This window comes from Arachis hypogaea, chromosome 1 (genome assembly GCF_003086295.3).
Source record: "Arachis hypogaea cultivar Tifrunner chromosome 1, arahy.Tifrunner.gnm2.J5K5, whole genome shotgun sequence".
Taxonomy (NCBI): domain Eukaryota; kingdom Viridiplantae; phylum Streptophyta; class Magnoliopsida; order Fabales; family Fabaceae; genus Arachis; species Arachis hypogaea.
Window position 1 is genome coordinate 97,477,065 of NC_092036.1, and position 17,006 is coordinate 97,494,070.

General features: G+C 34.8%; 3 protein-coding genes across 4 annotated transcripts; 1 reads left to right on the forward strand and 2 right to left on the reverse strand.

The window, feature by feature from the left end:
* Nucleotides 1-2,135: 2,135 nt before the first annotated feature.
* Nucleotides 2,136-8,744, forward strand: LOC112700177 (probable cyclic nucleotide-gated ion channel 5). The gene is made up of 8 exons (XM_025751762.3): nt 2,136-2,377; nt 3,264-3,351; nt 3,942-4,524; nt 5,239-5,451; nt 5,694-5,995; nt 6,244-6,355; nt 7,036-7,272; nt 7,663-8,744. The coding sequence occupies exons 2-8, from the start codon at nt 3,293-3,295 to the stop codon at nt 8,356-8,358; spliced, it is 2,202 nt and encodes a 733-aa protein (XP_025607547.1). The 5' UTR covers nt 2,136-2,377; nt 3,264-3,292; the 3' UTR covers nt 8,359-8,744.
* Nucleotides 8,745-8,994: 250 nt separating this feature from the next.
* On the reverse strand, nt 8,995-11,904 carry LOC112700193 (transmembrane 9 superfamily member 10). Of its 2 annotated transcripts, none has more exons than XM_025751764.3 (7): nt 11,591-11,904; nt 11,099-11,263; nt 10,893-11,002; nt 10,694-10,799; nt 10,507-10,619; nt 10,290-10,422; nt 8,995-10,199 (listed from the first exon to the last, which is right to left on the reverse strand). In XM_025751764.3, exons 1-7 carry the CDS (start codon nt 11,708-11,710, stop codon nt 9,051-9,053), a joined length of 1,896 nt encoding a protein of 631 aa, XP_025607549.1. In that variant the 5' UTR covers nt 11,711-11,904; the 3' UTR covers nt 8,995-9,050. The 2 variants fall into 2 exon arrangements, with proteins under 2 accessions (XP_025607549.1, XP_025607548.1); XM_025751763.3 differs by having other exon boundaries at nt 11,090-11,263; nt 11,591-11,799.
* Nucleotides 11,905-12,215: 311 nt separating this feature from the next.
* On the reverse strand, nt 12,216-15,166 carry LOC112700219 (uncharacterized). Its single transcript, XM_025751766.3, has 7 exons — nt 14,447-15,166; nt 14,055-14,096; nt 13,635-13,717; nt 13,443-13,544; nt 13,124-13,338; nt 12,893-12,987; nt 12,216-12,799 (listed from the first exon to the last, which is right to left on the reverse strand). Exons 1-7 carry the CDS (start codon nt 14,586-14,588, stop codon nt 12,546-12,548), a joined length of 933 nt encoding a protein of 310 aa, XP_025607551.1. The 5' UTR covers nt 14,589-15,166; the 3' UTR covers nt 12,216-12,545.
* Between the last annotated feature and the right edge of the window lie 1,840 nt (nt 15,167-17,006).

Here is a 17,006-nt window from a genome sequence, read left to right on the forward strand (position 1 = left end):
TTGAGCTTGGTTTAGCTCGACTCAGCTCAGCTCACTTCCACACTACAGGCATGCTATATTAAGAAAGTGTGTTTAAGTTAATCTTAATAAAAAGAACATGATTGATGATTAAATTTACTACACACCACAATTGGACTAATAATGTGAGATAAAAAGTTTTATTTCTATAATCTCTCCTATGGTCATTCAAATTTAATATTAGATCCACTAAGCGTTAAGTAATTATATATCATACACTCACCAAGGAAAGGAGGAGGATTATTTATTTCACGACCACTTAGAAAAGTAAGGTCAAACAATGATTACATGGTGAGTCTCCTTATTTATTAGTGGCATCAAGCAATTCTTGAAGGTCAACCACACAAAAAGTCAACTATATATCAAACACTCCAATTATTCAAGATGCTCCATTTATACCCAACTCACTTATTTTTCGCCTTGTATTCCTTGTTACCACTCCAATCATGTACATACACACTTCTCTTTCTTCAACACAAGCAATCATAATCAAATCAAACACAACAATAATCTAAGGATATATAATAAGTAAAAGAAAAAAATGGTAAACAAGGGAAAGTGAACATGGCAAGAGCAGAGGCAGTGAATAAAGAACATTGTTCATCATCATCATCGGCAAAGTACATACAACAGAAGTGCTCACCAAACTAAGAAGTTACTTATTGTCCAATGAAAAGGCCTTGGTGGCTTGCAGCAACGGTTGTTTTAGGTACTTTGTGTTATACTCACATAAGAAGCCTGAAGCATCAGCCATGGATGTTGCTAAGGTTGCTACTGGCATGTCCACTCCAGAAAACACTCGTCCCAGAAGTTAAATTATATTTCATTAATTATTGTTACAAGTTCAGCGGTTTTTTTTTTCTTCGTTTCAATATTCCATCGACCCTTGAAGCTGATACTATATGTAAATTAAATAAATCAGCTTCATCATATATATGCACTTGTGCTACGCTTAATTAATTACCGTCATTGTTATTATTATCTCAATTTGATATTATTTTAAATTGTTGTATACGGACATATTAATAAAATACTAATTGTGAATAATATAAAAATTCACTTTTAATATTATCCATTGTTATTATGATGTGTGAATGTGAACATCAATTGTTGTATTCTACGGATGGAAATGTGCTATGTATGAGTTGTAACCTAGCTATATAGATATATCTCCACAAATATCAAACGCAAACATGAATTATATTATCTAATAAGAGTTTAATTTTATGTCATCTAAAAACATTTATATGCATAATAAATTGTGATTATTATCACATTAACAAAATTAAAATAATTTTTAAAATTATTATTTAAATTTATTCAAATACATAAATTAATTAAATAATTATATAAAATATTTATATTATTGATATATTAAAGTTAATTATAATCAAATCTAAAATAATTTTTAAAACAAAAAATACAAAGATATTAATTGGTAAAAATATATATATAATTTATTTTATATAAATTAATAATAAAAATTTTAAAAAATAATTAATCAAATTTATTAAATTATAATTTAAATAATTATATAAAAATATTACATACAATTATTTTATATAAAATATTAATTAAAATTATTAAATAATTTAATATATTTAACTAAATTACTATCTAATAAACCTTAACTATTAACTTCATATAGTCACAAAAAATTTCATATAAAAGCTGTATATTAGTTTGAAAAAATATAAAGTACTAATATATTATAATATATTATCTGTTAATTTATTGTCAATAATAATTAATTATTATATTTTAAATATATATAAAGAGACATATCCAAAAATTATATTTATAAAGATATTTCTATTAAACATAATTATAAAAAATATTTTTATTAGACACATCTATAAGATACTTCCATTAAATACAGTTATAAATAAGAGTTGGTAGAAATTAGTGAGTTGGTAGAAATTAGTAGAAGACGTAGCGAAGAGGTTTAAAGTGTGATCTCTCACTATTTATTTTAGGTGAACCAAAATAAATATGAGAAAAAATTATTCAGAATAAAAATTATATTTTATCATTTTACCCATAAAGTACAAATTTAAAAGTGAGAGGATCCAAATTTTTTATCTAATATTACTTTTTAATTTTTTTAGATTTCTTTTGGTCGTGATGGTCACGTTTTTGTCCGTTTATTGACTTTGCATTTCCAGTTTCCACCCTCCTTCCTCTTTTCTCTTGTTTGGCGCGCTCCTCTCTCTTCTCTCTCTCTTCTGCTTCACAACTCAATCATGCTGACGTAATCAATCCGAGATTCACAGTTTCCGACGCCGTTAATTCCTTCTTCATCATTTTCCTTTCAATTCCACTTGCCGCACCGCAACTTCCCCCCTTCTTTCTCTTCAAGGTTTGTTCCCTCTTCTTAGTTATTCGCTTCCATCTTTTACAGAATCAGCGTTAGACTATAGATTCGCTTCCAATCGTTGCATGTCGCCGAAAATCGGATTTGGTATACGGAGACTGACATCGGAACTTCAGCTTTTACTGTTACAGTTACAGTTGAAGTTGAGTTTCAGCAATAGTTAACCCTACCAATTACCAACTCTTATTCTTTTCTTCCCCCCCCCCCCCCCTTTTCTCTGTCCTTTGTTATATTGGAAGGGTATAAATATAACCGAGTAGTAATCAGCTTTGTGAAATCGATTTTAAGGGTGAAGGCGGAGGAAATTTTTTCTTTTTTCAGATTATTCATTGATTTGACTTGGTGGGTTTATGAATAGTGGAATTAGGGGTGGCTGAGGAGGGGGGAGAATTTACGAGAATTATTGATCCAAACTACAATGGTGGTTTTTTCTTTTGGTAAACGAGATATGTAACGAAGAATGTATTATTAAATAATCTCGGAAAATTTTGGATATGATTTATTTTGATTTAATTGAACGGATTTGATTTTTCTAGTTATAGGAATTTGGTTTTGGAGTGAGTTGGAAATAGATGCTTAATTCATGACATACTGAAAATGGATAGTTTATTATACATTTTTATCCTTATAGGCTTATACTAACTACTGTCAAAGATGTAGAGCTAGTAAGGGTAAAGTAGTTTATTTGCTTTCTATATATGTATATGATGTCAGTTCTTGGTACTATGTATTTTGAAACGCAAATTTCACCAGTATGTATCTTAAGGCTTCAAGTGAAAGTTAGGAATCCCAGCTTGTTTAAAGCAAAATAGTATTGTTAAGAGTTAAGACTACTGGGCATTCTTTGAATTTTGCTTTTGTTTGTGTGCAGATTATGCACATGTGATTGACTGTTGAAAGATGTTTGACGCTGGTTACAAGTCACAATACATGGGTAGCCAGCAGGACAAACTTTACAGGTATCTACATTTTGTTACTTTACAGGCAACTTCAACTGTTCTTGTTAAATCTTTTCCAAGACAATGAATTGGGTAGTGGCAAATTTAAATTTCACCCTTCATCTCTAGAATAAACTTAAATGATTGGAAAGATAATTTGTGTTCGTTTGATGTAATTTATGGGTTCATTATGTTCAGTTTGCTTTCTCACCTGTGAGGTATGGAAAGATATATAACCAATTAACTATTTGCAATATCTGTCATGTGTGACTGAATAATATGCTATTAAGGATAATCCAAGATGGCTATCCAAATAAATGTTATAGAAATTGGAGTCTGACTCCAAATTGAAATTTCATAGCATAAATCTTATTGTTGTAGCTTTCTTAGTGTTCAACTATTTGCAATTTTTTAATGTACAACTCATAGTGACCTTAACTGCATAACTGCATATGATATTGTAAAACATCCTTTATGTCTTTGTTTTTTTATCCATCCTTTTTCCTAAACTATAATGGATCTTCACACTCGTGTTTATGATTATGTAAATGCTTTATTTCAGTTTCAGAGGAATATGATCTATTTCTGTGCATTGTGTTAATTTATTCTAGGTTGGAAGTCTTTGATTCTAGACTATCTTCGTCTACTGATGCTGGAGTTAAAAAATCTGGATTTAGTATTGATAAATTAAGCAATAGTGGTCATGGAAGCTGCACAACCTCTAGGTCCTTTAAAAGAGGAATGAGAAAGGGATCTGAAGGGCTGAAATCAATTGGCCGATCACTTGGATTTGGGGTATCTAAGGCAGTGTTTCCAGAAGATCTTAAAGTGTCTGAAAAGAAGATATTTGATCCTCAAGACAAATTTTTGCTCTTATGGAATAAACTTTCTGTTATCTCATGCATTTTGGCTGTGTCTGTGGATCCGCTGTTCTTTTATCTTCCTGTCATTGATGATCAAGCACACTGTGTTGGCATAGACCGAAAGTTGGCAGTTATAGCTACAACCTTAAGGACAGTCATTGATGCTTTCTATCTTATACACATGGCGCTCCAATTTCGTACTGCATATATTGCTCCATCATCTCGTGTCTTTGGACGGGGTGAGCTGGTCATAGATCCGGCACAGATAGCCAAGCGTTACTTGCAGCGATATTTCATCATTGATTTCCTATCTGTATTTCCCTTACCACAGGTTGATATGATCCTTTTTGTGTCAATATTGTGTTCAACTCTGTTAATTTTCACTCTAAGGTTGGCATAAAATAATATCTTGGATGCTTTGCTCTCCTTGTTTTTATTTGGATTTTTTTTTTTATAAAAAAAAGGATTTGTGGGGAATCTGCTCCCGCTTTTCTTTTGGGTACTTACTCTGAGAATGAAGGCCGATAGGCAAACAATACCACTGATACAGTAAAACTCTTCAATCTCTTTGCACATCTATGCATATATTTGTGCAAAAGAATGAATTCCTGCAAAAGCTGTAGCTCATGATTTAAATAATCTTCATCTCTTCCTGCATTTTGGATTAGTTATTTAGTTCTAATTTCTTGTTAGATGCACCAGGTGTCACACATATAGAGTCTCTGTGTGTGTTTAGCTGTAGACATATTTACCTCTCATTTTGGTGGATGCAAGGAGTATACAATCGTTAATCCTGCCTTGACTTTCGGCTATATATAATTATTCATATGTTTAATATTATGCTGAAATTTGCAACTTGTTACTTGTTTTCCATCAATATATTCCGAATATTCTGACTGGTCAAATGTCATCCATCAATGAAGTTAATTGAACTATTTGTACTAGTATGGTGCATATATTAATTGAAGCCGTAATTTTATGGAGCATATGAAAAATCTGAACCTTAATTTGTTTACTTCTCTCCTTTTTTTTTTTGGGTGTTCAGATTGTGGTTTGGAGATTTCTTCTGAGGTCAAATGGTTCAGATGTACTTCCAACAAAGCAGGCCTTGCTGTATATTGTCTTGTTTCAGTATGTTCCCAGATTTTTCCGAATGGTTCCATTGACTTCAGAACTTAAAAGAACAGCTGGTGTATTTGCTGAAACCGCGTGGGCTGGTGCTGCATATTACTTGCTGCTATATATGCTTGCCAGTCATGTAAGTTTTTATTTTCTTTTGAGATGTTCTAATTCTGTTAGTCTCCCTTGCCTTGTTCTATTTAACTCAGGACATGATAGGGCATAATGGCGCTGTTTGATCCATGTAGCCGACTCCACCTAGTGGGATAAGGCTTTGTTGTTTTTGTTTTTTGTTTGTTACAATCTCAACGGTTATGCTATTATTTTTCCATCTAGCTTGGTGCATCAACTTTTCCTACAAATTATTTTGGTTATTTGCAGATAGTTGGAGCATTTTGGTACTTGTTAGCAATTGAACGCAACGACTTTTGCTGGCAGAAGGCTTGCCGCAATGATTGCAACAAAAACTTCCTGTATTGTGGCAACCAAAACATGGTAGGTTATGCTGCCTGGAAGAATATAAGTGACAGTACTCTTAAGTTAAAATGTGCTGCAGATGGGGACAATCCACCTTTTGATTATGGAATTTTTAACCAAGCTTTGACATCTGATATTGTTTCATCATCTAAGAATTTCTTCTCCAAATACTGTTACTGTTTATGGTGGGGGCTGCAGAATCTGAGGTGATTATTTTATTTCCTCTGGACATTATAATGTGTGTTTTCTCTGAACTGAGTTGTTTCCATAAGCATGCATTTTTGGATTGATTATTCTATCTCTACTAGTTGTTTGTGAAGAGAATGTATTAATTTTGGTCAATTGGATAGAAAAAACTGTTGGTTATAGTTGCATTTTGGGTTCCTCTAATAAAATTGTAAGACTCATTCTTGTCTCTTCAATGCTCATCACTTTTTTGTTGACTTCACTGCAGTACACTTGGTCAGGGGCTTCAAACTAGCACCTATCCTGGTGAGGTTATATTTTCTATAGCACTAGCTATTGCTGGACTCATTCTCTTTGCACTTCTGATTGGCAACATGCAGGTATACTTAAAATAATTTAGATTAATGTATATAAATGAAAAATTGCTGGGAGTATGCTTTTGTCTGGGTCAAATGTGCTGGCTAGTTGAATAGTTTTAGTACCTAACATTAGATATCATGTTTATCAACATTTGAGTAATTAAATGGCATTGAGCCATTGAATTTTATGAGTGGGATTAAATTCTATAAATTAATTTATGTAGGAGTGGCTAACCTCTAAATAGTTGTCTAGTTACTATTTACTTGTAAGGGCAGCTGTAGGGGGCATCTAAGGTGATATATATTAAATTGAGAAAGATATCCTTTGCCACTTGTCTTTTTGTGTTGGCTAAAGCATGTACAATTATTGCACAAAAAAAGTATAGTTAAAAATTAATGAATCTTCCCAGAATTGTATTAAATATCAGTATTCATCCTGATGACTTCATGTTTGTGTGAAGAAAGATCTAATAACTATTGTGGTTCTTTTACATTAAGTTAGAGCAAATACACCATTACATGTCACATAAGCTACAATTTTTGCGGAGAGAGAGCACAAGATATTTTTTTTGTTGTTCTAAATGTCGTTTCTGTTTATCATATTGTGGCCTTATATTAATAGCTTTGAATTTATGTCCTCAAAGCGAGGAGGTACATTGTGTAATTGATACTGAGTTTTCTGTGTTTTCCTATGGTTACAGACATATCTTCAGTCTCTTACCATTAGGCTTGAGGAAATGAGAGTGAAAAGGCGTGATTCAGAACAGTGGATGCATCATCGCTTGCTCCCACAAGATCTTAGAGAGCGTGTGAGACGTTATGATCAATATAAGTGGTTGGCAACACGTGGTGTAGATGAAGAAAACTTGGTTCAGAGTCTACCAAAGGATCTGCGAAGAGATATTAAGCGACATCTTTGTCTAGCTTTAGTGAGGAGGGTATGCTGTCTAACACTAAACGTTTTGCAGAACACCACCTCTATCCTAAACCTTTTACTAAAAGGTTGACAGACAAACAACCAAAAAATTATACTTAAATGAGACCAAAAATTTATAGCGCGACACGAACTAACCTGTGGTTTTGTTATTTACAGCTAACTAACCATAGCTAAAAATTTAATTATACCCTCTCTGTGGCTGTTATGATTCACATTTTGAGTTCCTTAAGACATTAACCATCCTGAGATCGTTTGGATTTGGTCTCTCAGATTAGTTTGCCAATTGTGGTCGAGCATCCTAACATGTCTTTCTTTCTTTTTCTCTTCATCGCCGTCTTCTTTCCCCCCTCTTGAAATGTTAGTTTATTAATTGCTTCTTATGTATTTGTAGGTTCCTCTATTTGAGAGTATGGATGAGAGATTGCTTGATGCCATATGTGAGAGACTGAAACCATGTTTATTTACAGAGAATACATACATTGTCCGCGAAGGAGATCCAGTTGATGAGATGCTTTTCATTATACGAGGTCGCCTTGAGAGTGTCACCACAGATGGTGGGAGAAGTGGATTTTTCAACCGTGGTTTTCTAAAAGAGGCTGACTTCTGTGGTGAGGAACTCTTGACCTGGGCACTGGATCCCAGATCTGGCTCTAATCTCCCATCTTCTACTAGAACAGTTAAGGCATTGACTGAGGTAGAAGCTTTTGCCTTAACTGCTGATGAGTTAAAGTTTGTAGCCAGTCAGTTTAGGCGCCTTCACAGTAGACAGGTGCAGCACACTTTCCGTTTTTACTCCCAACAATGGAGGACTTGGGCTGCGTGCTTTATTCAAGCAGCGTGGCGCCGATATTCTAAAAAGAAACTTATGAAGCTTCGCCAGAAGGAAGAAGATCCCGATGAGTCAGAAGGAACTCAAAACAATGCTGGTGGCACTTCATACAGCCTCGGTGCTGCCTTGTTAGCCTCAAAATTTGCTGCGCACACTCTTCGAGGCGTACAACGCAATCGAAATGCCAGGACTGCCAGGGAGTTGGTGAAACTACAGAAACCACCAGAACCTGATTTTACAGCAGATGATGCAGACTAACATTTCATATATGACTCTCTTGAAATGCTTGTTCACATAGACCATAATGATTGAAACTTGTGAAGATAGATCAAAAGCTATGTATTATACAATTGTATTCCGTTTTGGGCTGTGAGGGTTGCAAGAGTTGTAACTACTGTGGTATGTAAATTAAATATTAAACCAACTTTGTCATATTAGGCTTGCCACAGAGCATGTAAAATGATGCAAGTGTATTGTTCTCAATACTATTTATCATGTTATTGGATGGCAGAACCGTAGGCTGGTCACTCCGTCTAATTTGTCTGTCTGTATGTCATGGAAGTGATATGCTTATGGACTTATGGTTCTGTCTCACTTTTGTAATTGACAATATTAAGATGCTATTTTAGTATTTTCTGTCCAAATGTCCAATTATTTGCGGGGATATTGCAGTTATAACACAACGTAAAACCATTATGAAAGTATCAGATTATTGCAGTGATTTTGTGTTGCTGCAAATTCTGGACTTTCTATAGCTGTATAGTTTTCATTAGTTATAATTGTAGGTTTAGTAACATTTCTGCTTTCATTTTCATATATCTATGTATCTGGCAGGTGTATGATCCTAATTAATGAAAATCTTCCGGGGGGAAAAAGCTACCACAACACAGAAGGAACCCACTGTAAGTAAGAGTATAATATATGATACTGAAAGTTTACATGGGCAAACATTAGTCAAATTTAACTGATGAATAGATGAGCCTTGTGAAGCTGAAGCATGTGCAGAAACCGATAGCGCCGGTCAACACAGAGAAAGCATATGAAAGCAGCAGCATGTACCCAAAATACAAGACTAAAGATGCTGGTTTTGTGATTTCAGTCTTGAAGAACAAGAAATAAACAGCATATAGGAAAAGGTAGAGTGCAGAGGAAGCTGAAGTCAGGTATGATCTCCACCACCAGTGGTAGTCTTCGCTACGCAGCTGGAAGTAGCATTGAACGATGGAGACCTCAGCACAAGTAACAATGAGGATCGCAAACATGATAGACAAGAAGCTGTATATGCGATGAAACTCAAAATACCAGATTGATACAAGAATGAAGAAAAACTCTATAAAGACTGCAGCGAATGGGAGAAAGCCTCCAATGAGAATAGAGAGGACTTGGTTCTTGTACCAAGGCTGCTCCGGTATCTGCCTTGCTATCTTGCGTGTCCTTACAGGATCCTGCATCGCCGGCTTCCTAAAACCAGCATAGCCACCAATGAAGGCAAGTGGCACTGAGATTCCAAACAATAAGAAAACAAGAAGCAACATTGTTCCCAATGGCATGGCCCTGGAAGATCCTTGGAACCAAACAAGAGCATTCAGCAAAAAGAATACAGCAAATGCAGTAGCTGGAAACATCAAAGCTGTGCTGAGAGTGATTCTTTTCCATTCTGTCCCGTCGAACTTCTTATAGAGGCGCACCGAAGTGTATCCGGCTACTGGCCCCATAAGTATCCAGTGGAACAGCATTAATCTGATCAATCTCCTTCCGTTTGAGGGAGATAGAATTCCAAGAGCAGCCAAGACCACAGTGACAAGAACTGTTCCGAATAACTGAACTCCTGTTCCAACATATACACAGAGTAAGTCTGAGTTTGATGGAGGCCTAAACACATCACCATGGACTACTTTCCACCCTGTCTCTTCCTGTGCTTCTTCTTGTGTCTGTAACTGATTGTACTTTGAGATGTCGCGGTAAATTGTCCGCAGCATTATCATGGCCACCATGCCAGATAGGAATAGTACAATTGTCAAGGACTTAACAGTCCAAAACCAGTCACCAACCTTTGGAAGATACATATCCGAGTGAGATTCCCGTTTCAGATCACTGGCCTGCAAAGAAAATTAAAACTTGATGCAATCAATAGAAGAAGAAAGCAGTTACTATTATGATTGAATGGTGATCACTGATTACTGACTAACCTCAAACTCAACATCATATGTAAAAATGATTTCATTCCTGTCTTTAACCTCTTGAGGTGATCCATATGTATTTGGTTCACCACAGGTGGTTAAGTGAGTGTGAGTCCATATTCCATCATATTCATGCTTCACACTGAATTCATAGAACTATTTACAATTTACCAACTTATTAACCATGATATTTATATCAGCAAGTAAAGAAGAATTATAATACAACCTGAAAGGTTTGATCTCGAAGCCTACAATCTTTGACAAGTTCTTTATTGGATCTTCATGATACTTGACTACAAAAGTTAAATGGTTTTGGATAAAATACTTCACCTCCTTGCTCTGCCAACAATTGAGTGCTTGTCAATCAGATCCATGATTTAAAAATAATGAATGGTCGGCGAGCATGTACTTACTCCGGCATACATTCCTGTAAAACCAATGGGGAAGCCATGGCTATACAGAATGGAAGATTCATCGGGAAATGATATTCCTCTAACCAAGGGAAGATTGTCCAAAATCCTGCAAGAATGCAAGGAAAGGTTATCTATCATCTTGTAACAAAGACATAAATGAAATAAAGTTTGATCATGATTAAGGCAATCAGTGTCTCACATGTTCACCCGATATTCATCCTTTATCTTTTCCTTGAATTCTTTGGCTGTTTTCGTGTCGAGAACTATACGACACACAATCTTGCATTTCTGTGGTTCTCTCATCCTAAACTGAAAGCATAAAAAAATTGTTTCAATGCTTTACTAGTTGAATATGGTAAACAAACGATTGAAAGTTACAAGCTGTGCAACCAGTACTTGACCAACCAGATAGGGAGAGTTTTGAATGAGTTCACCCTGAATAACTTCCCCAAGAGTCTCTGCAGAGTCAACAACCTGATCTGGATGACAATAAGGCAGTGAGTAGTAAGAGTACGGAAGATGTGTTTTTGTGGAAGTCAGTTCCTTCACTTTCACCATCAATGGATCACCCTGTCACCAATGATATCAATATCATGATTAAGAAAAATTATCACCATTTCTTTGACAAGTTTAGGTGCTTTGTAAGATAGAATGGAAATTATTCTTAAATAGCCATGAACAATTCAGAACTTCTTCATATGTATTGAAAATTTAAAGCATTGATGCACTACAATAGTACAAGAATATCCAAAGTCAACAAAGGTAGAGAGACCTATAAAATTAAGACTACCTAAGATTCATCTGACCCAAGATTCACCGAAGAGAAAATGAATTAATAATGGTTGAAAAGAATACAAATTTGAAGATCCAAACTCCAAAGAAAAGAAAGGGAGTAACCTTGTGGAAGTCTTGAGGTGCAACATCAAAGAGGTAAAAACATGAAGCATGGTAAGCGAAGAGCAGAACAAAAGTGCAGAGTGAGATGCATAGTTGAGGAAGGAGAGTTCCTCTTGCCATTGTTACCAACACCTCTGTCTATGGTTCTGTGATTATTATTACTCACTTAATCACAAGACTTCCAAGTCAAAGTCAACAACTCAACATCCAATAATAATATTCATGTGATTAGCTGTGGGAACACGTCTATAAAACTATACTCAAATAGAAATTGGACAACCAAGGATACAAGAATGAAAATTTGATGTTGACTTGGATGTCTATGATCTCATTTTTTATTTTTTAAAGTTCTGATTATGTTTTTTTTTTTTTAAAAAAATATGTAACATAACTCATTCAAAGAATGTTAAAACATGTCTAGATAAAACAATTTTATTTAAATTTCACCACAAAGGAATAATCTGTGATATTTGTCATTATCTCATTGAGTGAGGCACCGTTCAAGTGTGCAAACACTACTTCCAACTTCCATGTTTGATCCCTTTATGTAATTTATCAAGTGATATCCAAAAGTTTTAACTTGGTACTCATAATCTTTAGCAGTTATTAGCAACACACCACCCCCTCAATTTCAAAGATCATCAATAATAAATATCATATGTTTCTTATGTGGTATTTCAAAGTACATCTTGAGAAAGAAATAGCATGAACCACTTAAGTTGACAAGAAAATTGAACTTTGCACAATACATTATCCTCACTTGGAGGCAGATTTCAGCTGACAAATGCTGCTCATAATGATTTGTTTTGTCCACATTTTTCAGAGGTCCATAAAGTATACTTCAATATCCCAACCCCGGCAATATAACTACAAGACATATTCATGGGGGGTTGTAGCTACAAGGACGAAAAGAGGCGCAGCCAGTGGGAATCCAGGTATAGAAAGAAGCCAAGTTTTAGTTATCCTCTTGTACAGGCGATTCTAGCATCCTTACGGTTCGAGGAAGCATGAACTCAGCAAATATGGGAAAATGAGAAGATGGATAGTACCCATCAATATTATCATTCACCACCTCACATGAAACAGGAATCAGAGATCTACCTCTGAAAAGGATCCAATCAATGTGAAGATCCTGCGTCTGGCGATCCCAGCAGAGGCAGAGTGCTCTTAATATTAACTTGAGGAATTCAAGTGCTCCCTGTTTGTCACCTGACAGCACAAGATAACACCAATTAACATACTAATTTTACAGCCATATCATTCTCATATAACTGAATGGAAGTGTAAAAACACATACAGTACCCTTGAATCCATGATAAGTGCGGATTAGAGAAACATTTTTCCTTACACGGGCGCTAGGCCATGCGTCCCTCATATCCCCAACTACACCATGCTCTCTGCACTCATTAAGAGTAAACAAACATGAATGAATGAATGGCAAAGATAGTTGCACCATGCATTGCTGGAAAGATGAACTCAAGCTAACAATAGTAATATGGTAAGAACTTGAAAACTTGCACAATAAGACAATACCTAGATCTTCCAAGAAGAAAGCGTCCGGTAGTTGATTCTTTTTGTGTATTAAATCCTCCACAGTACACAACTGGGAGACTAGGTGGTAAGGATGCAATGTGCTGCCATGTGAGTAAGGCACTTCGCCGACGGGCACGAGGACTGAATTGATCCATGTTTGTATTTACTATCTGAAATGAGAATCCTGGTGGCTCAACTCCTTTAAGTTGAAATGTGTGGACATAATGTCAAAGAACCAAATGTTTCAAAGATTTCTCAACATGAGTAAACTGAAGTTTGAATAAAAAGTAATAATTTATTTTCAGAATAACAAGGATATAGCCCATGTTGCAATGCAAGGAACTTCAGAACCCCATGACATGCTTCCAGGTACAGATGGAGACTCAGACAACCAAAATGTTCCACCTTCCAGAAGCTCTACCTACATTTGAGAAGATAAAAGAATCAGTTAATTAACTAGTTCTCTAGCCAGTTGAATTGAAAAAAAAAAAAAAAGTTAATGAGCTCATACCTTTTCCTTATCATAGAAGATGGTACAATGTTCATCTGTAGTGTCTTGGGGCCCCTTCCGAGATATCCCAAACTGATCATAACCTTTGTAATTTTTTTAGAAGCAGAGTAATGATATCAAGAACAAAATTCAGGTCTCATCTGGTCTCAATTATAAAGTTTTCTCATCTTGTTATTTTAGCAGATTTCATATGGCATTACTGATAACAGCTCTTATTGAGAAATTTCTCTTCATATCCATTATCATATAATACAATTTATTAACAATGCATAGGCCATATGGCCCATGGGCTATGGCACATACATTTCTGTTTATGTCAAAATTAATATAGAAAATGATGGTGACCAGATTATACATGGAGTAAATCTGAGAACTTATAAAATAAAGATTTCATAAGCTGAAGAGAACTCATTCAAATACCTGGCAAACCCTGTTGAAGAAAGTCCAATTGTGTCTTCACTCCTGATTCCAGATGCAAAATCAAAACAGACAAGGGGATCGAAATCAATAAACTGGGGAGAAAACTAATCAAAATACATTATTTATATATAAATAAAGCAAGCAGATCAACAATCTTCAAGTAGGCAAAGAGCAATAATGCTGAAGCAAAGCAGAAATCTTCAAATCAAAGCATCAATATTGAAAGCATTTGCACTTGTGTAGTTATGTTAGCAAATGATAGATATCAAAAGGCAGCTTCATCCACAAGGATCCACCAAAACCCAGATCAAATCACAGTAAAAGGAAGCATTTTTAGGCAACCCAGATGAAAAGACAAGACCCACAAAAGGAACACAGGTAGAAGTAAGAACCTTGCTGGGTACAAAGGATGATGGGAGAGTAACTTGTGATTACACTAATACATAAGTCCCTCCTCTTCTCCCACGAATTGGGACTATCTTCTGCTTGATCATCATGCAGATTGAAGGTCATCACAGTCAAAGAAACACTCATTCTTTTCTCTCTCTCTCTCTCTCTCTCTCTCTCTCTCTCTCTCTCTCTCTCTCTCTCTCTTTCTTTTCACTTCACTTTCTCTGTATGACTGTGTTCTCCTCTATTTAGTTCAATAGTTATTGGATTGAAATCAAAATGAAAAAGGAAGGAATCAAAAGAGAGAACCCACAAAAGGACAGGTTGTCGTCGTTCTATTATATATTTTACTGTTTGTCTGTCATGGTTACAGACAGTCATAGATGGAGGCAAGCTTTCAGCAAATAACACGCCCCCAAAAAAAAAGGAATTTTTTTTTCTTTTTTTATGGGCCCTTTTTCCTGCTGTTTATTTGGTTTGGTGTGAAAGAGAGGAAAAGAGAAGAGAAGAGAGAGGTTTGTGTGTGAAAGTTTGAAGTGCAAGTGCAAGTGAAAGGAGACTTAAACTAAACTGTAAGTGAAGTATATCTCACTAATCTAAGGAAGCAACATGGTCCAAGGTCTTACATAAGGAAGCTGTTTCAGACTTTCTGTTCTCTTAGCTTTTTTTTTTTTTTTTTTTTTTTTGTTCCACGGGATCTCTAACGGAACATACCAAAGACTAATCATTCGTAAATTAGAATTCTATTTAATAGTATGTTATTAACTGTAAAATTTAAATTCTAATATTTATTTAAAAAAAATAATAAATTAACCACTAGACTAATTCAAATTAATTCTCTTTGCTTTTGTTAATGTTTCATAAAATGGCGTTTACTATGCCATGATTTTTTACTTTGTAGAAAATATAACAGCAAGATTAGAAAAAGCTTCATTTGAAAATTTTCATTTAGTGTGAATTTTTTTAAAGATCATTATGGATCGAATACTTGTGTTAATCTATAGTAACGCCTATCTTATTAATTCCAGTTCTACTGTGATAATAATCTGTACTTGATATAATCAAATGAATTTTCAATTAAAGTAAATTCATTTTTGGGTTCATAAAGCTTAATTAGATGATAATATATATAGGTATTTTTCTTATCTAAATAATTACCCTTAGGTTCTTTGTTGGGGGATTAAAAATTAAAAAGGAGAGAAAAAGAAAATTAGAGAGTTAACTACAAAATTTCATCTAATATTACTAGGGTGAGATATACTTATTAAATCTTAACGATTTATCCCTTTTATTGTAAAAAAAACTTGCTCGTATTTAGATCTGGTAAGTTATAATTTTTTAAAGGAAAAGTATGAGGAAACAGTAGACTAGTTGTACAATGCATACAATGGGGATTTAAATGAAATTTAAATTAAATAATGGGTTATCAATTAATTTTGTATTATTTCTTATTTGAAATTTAAAACCATTTAGTAATTATAGATTCTAATCAATTAATTAGGTTAAAACACTCTCATCAACGATCACACGGCTGCCCCATGCAGGATCGTTCCAACGCAACTGCCCTCTCATCTACGATCGACAGCGCCGCCCTCTCATCTGCACACAACGCAGCACGGCTGCCCCATGCAGGATCTTTCCAACGCAGCTGCCCTCTCATCTACGATCGATAGCGCCGCCCTCTCATCTGCACACAACACAGCCGGTGTTCACTCTTTCAGAATGGCAGAATCGCAAGAAGAACGTGCTGCAAGTGAGGGTCCTCATTTATGCACATCACCTAGCCGAAATTCATTAATGGAGGTTGATATAGTTGAACCGTTAGTTTGTGTTGCCTCTGAAGTTTCTGAAAATTTATCAAACGAACAAGAAAACTTAGCCGCCAATGTCGCAGAGCATGGTCACAAGTCAAACAAGGTGAGCAATTAGGATCCTCAAATTCTGCCATGGATGTTTATTTCGCGTTTAATTCTACCATAAATGAGTTTTTTGATTGTATGCTTATTGAAACATGCACTTGTAATCGATGAGTTGAGATGTAATTAAAGTTATGTTTGTTTTATTTTTAATAGTATGATTATATGCATTGAGGATTAGCTGAAATTAAGTAATCATTTTATGGTTATATGATTATATCCAGGAAGTATATTTTCTTACGTGTTTTTGTATGTGAATTTATGCTGTCATCATGTTAAATGGCATCTTCATTTGCTAATCATCCTATTATGGACTTATGTGCCTAAATGCATGATGGGATAGCATAATTTAATTTTTTGGGATGCTTATATGAATTTATTTTTATCTACAGTGTGTGTATATTATATCTACATGATGACCATGCAAGTATGTAAAATAGATAACTATAGTGTGATGCAGAGGCTGAACTTGTTTACTGAATTGAAGGAAATGTTATTTGTATTTGCAACATGTTAACCATGATATGCTTATATGAGTGTTTTAATCATGTAATGATATGCTTATATGCTCACTCCATATTTGTAACGTTATATGCTCATATGCTTCCGGCATATTATTTTAATATTTTTCATGCTTATAGGAATA